Here is a 3,941-nt window from a genome sequence, read left to right on the forward strand (position 1 = left end):
AAACTCCCACCTCCATTAACGCCGGCACCCCCACTGTCGCACCAAACAGACCCCAAAACCCTCGCGTCCAAAACCACCGGCAGCCCTCACGCACCCGCCATTGCTCGTCGTCACTCTTCCAAAACCAGTCGTACTACTACACCGTCTGCATCGTCCAGCCTTATCGTCTCATCTCCACGTCGCTACCAGCTCCCCCCCATCGCCTTCTTCCTCACCACAAAACCCTAGCAAAAAACTTAGGAGCCCTCCCCGTCAACCACTGCCTAAACAGCCCCCTCACGGAAACCAGTCGCAACCCCCTTCCAGCCACGCCTTAGCTCCAGCTCCGCCAAACAGTCCGTCGTCACTGCCCAAACGACCCCTCCCTTCTTGCCACGACTGACCAAAAAAAAAAAACACACGCACACGCCAGCTGAAACTTAACCGAAAACATTCGAAAAAGTGGCCCAGAAGTTCTGTCCGGGTTAAGGTCGTTGAGGTCGTCTTTGGTTCGTCGAAGTCCGGTACGTCGAGGTCGTTGTCCGAAGTTTCGTCGCAGGTCCAACGCATCGGACGATAATATCAAGTAGGTCATCTCTGTCCGTGTCCTTCATATCTAATGTTAGTAATATGTATATGTGTTCGTTGAAATACAGTCCTAGTTCATGCGGATAGTATGCACGCGAGACATATACCTATGATGTTTGTGAACTGCTATTTCCTGTTTAAATTCGTATGGTATTGAAATGTGGCCGTGAATGTCTTTTCCTTTGTTTCGTTACTTCAAGTGTTTGTTCAGTATTTTGTTTCTTCATGTTTAGATTATTGATATTTGTCACAATAGGCGTTCGTACACATTCTGAAAGGTGTTAATTATTTTAGTTTATCTTAATAATCGTTGATACATGTGGTAGTAATGTTAAAATTTTAGTAGCAATTTTAATTCCGCAGAAAAATACTCGCTTCATCAAATGAGTTCAATTTATAACCCATGATCTCGCGAAGTAGCTAAAAACGTAGTTATTTTAGTCTTGTCCTGTTTCTAAAAAAAAGAAAAACAAATAAATAAATAAAAATGAGACGAGCCTCACCAAAAATAAAAAAAATACAAGCTGCGGGGCCCTCTAAATGTATATATTAAATACTTAGATTCCGGGACGGGCCGTTTTAGCAAATTTCACGGCCATACCCAAAATAATAATGCGCTAGTTGCTTTAGGCGCGCTTTTTAATAATTTAATTTTCCTAAACTCGGGTGCATATTTATGTGGCCCAAATCTAAATCTCAACGGAATCGAAATGTGTCTCTAATCACGGGTATATTGATTATGGCGTGGCCCGAGATGCATTTCCATGACGTTGTAATTCCTTTTTAATAATAAACGAGACGAGCCTCGACACACAAAAAATGTAGAAGCTGCGGGGCCCTCTAAATGTATATATATTAAAAATACTTAGAATCCGGGACATGCCGTTTAGCAAATTTTATGGCCTTTCCCAAAATAACAATGCGTTAGTTGCTTTAGGCGCGTGTTTAATAATTTACTCTCTTAAAACTTGGGGTGTGCATTTCATGCGACCCAAATCCAAATCCCAAAACGTCAAATAAAATATGTTCCGGATTGCGGGTGCATTTCATGTGACGCAGTCCAAAGACATGTTTTAAGCGATGTTCACATTCCTTAAAATAAATGATAAAAGCGGTTAAAAGTTAAATTTTGCACATAAGTTCACACTTGTATAAAATCAGATAATCAAGCCGAATATAACAGTTGAGCGACCGTGCTAGAACCACGGAACTCGGGAATGCCTAACACCTTCTCCCGGGTTAACAGAATTCCTTATCCGGATTTCTGGTACGCAGACTATAATATAGAGTCATTATTTTCCTCGATTCGGGATTAAAATTGGTGACTTGGGACACCCTAAATCTCCCAAGTGGCGACTCTGAAATAAATAAATGAATCCCGTTTCGATTGTCCTTTAATTGGAAAAAACTCCCCTTGCGCCCCATCGGGTGCGGAAAAAGGAGGTGTGACAGCCATGAACATAAAATGGCTTTCAAAACTCAACATGGATTGTGGGAATTTACGGTGATGCCGTTCGGATTAACAAATGCTCCGACAACATTTCAAGCCCTAATGCATCAGATTTTTGGCCCCCATTTAAGGAAGTTTGTATTAGTTTTTTATGATATATTGGTTTATAGTGCTTCATTATTGGAACACTTAGAGCATTTGAAATTGGTTTTCAAATTACTGACTGAGCATCGGTTATATGCCAAGCGTTCTAAATGTAGCTTTGCTCAAGAACAAGTGGAGTACTTGGGCCATGTGATCATCGGTGATGGGGTAAGCACTAATAGGGATAAAGTTGAGGCCATGGTAAATTGGCCCAAGCCAAGTTCTATTAAGAGTCTGCGTGGATTCCTTGGGCTTACTGGATATTACCGTCGATTTATCCAAAGCTATGCAATTATTTGTAAGCCCTTAACATCATTACTCAAAAAGGGAGGTTTTATATGGAGTATAGAAGCAACAATAGTCTTTGATGCTCTGAAAGAAACCATGAGTCGAGCACCTGTCTTGGCCTTACCAGATTTCAAGTTACCCTTTGTGGTTGAAGTCGATGCTAGTGGGTGGGGAGTTGGGGCTATGCTTTCCCAAAAATAACAGTCCCATTGCATATATGAGTCAAGCTTTAAGTCAAAAGCATTTTGGGTTATCCACCTATGAGAAGGAATTGATTGCCCTTCTACTGGCTGTTGAAAAATGGAGGCATTACCTCTAACCAATCACTTCATCATTCGAACAGACCACTTTAGTCTTAAATTCCTCAGAGATCAACGTATCACCACCTATTTACAACATAAAGGAGTAACAAAACTGATGAACCTCAGTTATGAAATACGTTATCGGCGGGGAAAAGAGAACATTGTAGCTGATGCATTGTCTCGAAGGGAAGAGGAAATTTCAAGAGTTAATCAAGAAAAAGAAGTTTCATGTTTGGGTCTCACTGTGATCCAACCCAAATAGGTGCAAGAGGTAATAAACAGCTATACAGGGGATAAAGAAGCCCAAAACATAATCCCACAATTGAGTATTGACTCAGAAGCAGTGACTAATGTATCATTGTAATCTGGTTTGCTAAGGTTTCAAGGGAAATTGTGGATTGGAAATCAGTTGGGCCTTAGGCTAAAACTAATCCAGGATATGCATTATTCTACTTGGATGGACATTCGGGGATTCATGCAACATACCAAAGGCTTAAAGCTCTATTCTATTGGCCAAGGAAGATCAAGGATGTAACATCTTTCGTACAAGAATGTAAAATTTGCCAAAGAAATAAAGATGAAAGCATGGCTTATCCTGGGTTACTACAACCATTACCAATTCCCGAAAAAGCTTGGGAGCATATTTCCACGGATTTCATAGAAGAATTACTCAAATCACAAGGAAAAGAGGTCATCTTGGTGGTAGTTGACAGGTTTACCAAATACGCTCACTTTATTGCATTAAGTCATCATTACACTGCTGTCCAAATTTCCCAGATATTCCTTGATCAGGTTTTTAAACTACATGGGGCTCCTTGTTCAATTGTCTTTGATCGAGATCCAATTTTTTTCAGTTTGTTTTGGCAAGAACTTTTTAAGAACATGCAAGTCTAGTTGAAATTAAGATCGACCTACCATCCCCAAACAGACGGACAAACGGAAAGATTGAATCGGTATCTAGAGTCTTATCTTAGATGTATAACTAGGCAAAGATCAGGGGAATGGGGAAAATGATTAGCACTGGCTGAGTTTAGGTATAATACCAATTTTCATACAGCCATCAATATGACCCCTTTTAAGGCTCTTTACGGGTATGATCCACCATTGCCCAGCTTCGAACTGATTACACAATCCAAGGTTGAATCTGTGGATCAATTGCTGAAAGAAAGTAGGTGGTAAACAGACAATTG

The 3,941-nt window shown here is 40.7% G+C and overlaps 1 protein-coding gene across 1 annotated transcript; it reads left to right on the forward strand.

The window, feature by feature from the left end:
- The first annotated feature begins 2,032 nt into the window (after positions 1-2,032).
- Positions 2,033-2,650, forward strand: LOC142166128 (putative mitochondrial protein AtMg00860). The gene has a single exon (XM_075224550.1). It carries the CDS (start codon positions 2,033-2,035, stop codon positions 2,648-2,650), a length of 618 nt encoding a protein of 205 aa, XP_075080651.1.
- Positions 2,651-3,941: the final 1,291 nt, after the last annotated feature.

The sequence above is a fragment of the Nicotiana tabacum genome, chromosome 11 (assembly GCF_000715075.1).
Source record: "Nicotiana tabacum cultivar K326 chromosome 11, ASM71507v2, whole genome shotgun sequence".
Taxonomy (NCBI): Eukaryota; Viridiplantae; Streptophyta; class Magnoliopsida; order Solanales; family Solanaceae; genus Nicotiana; species Nicotiana tabacum.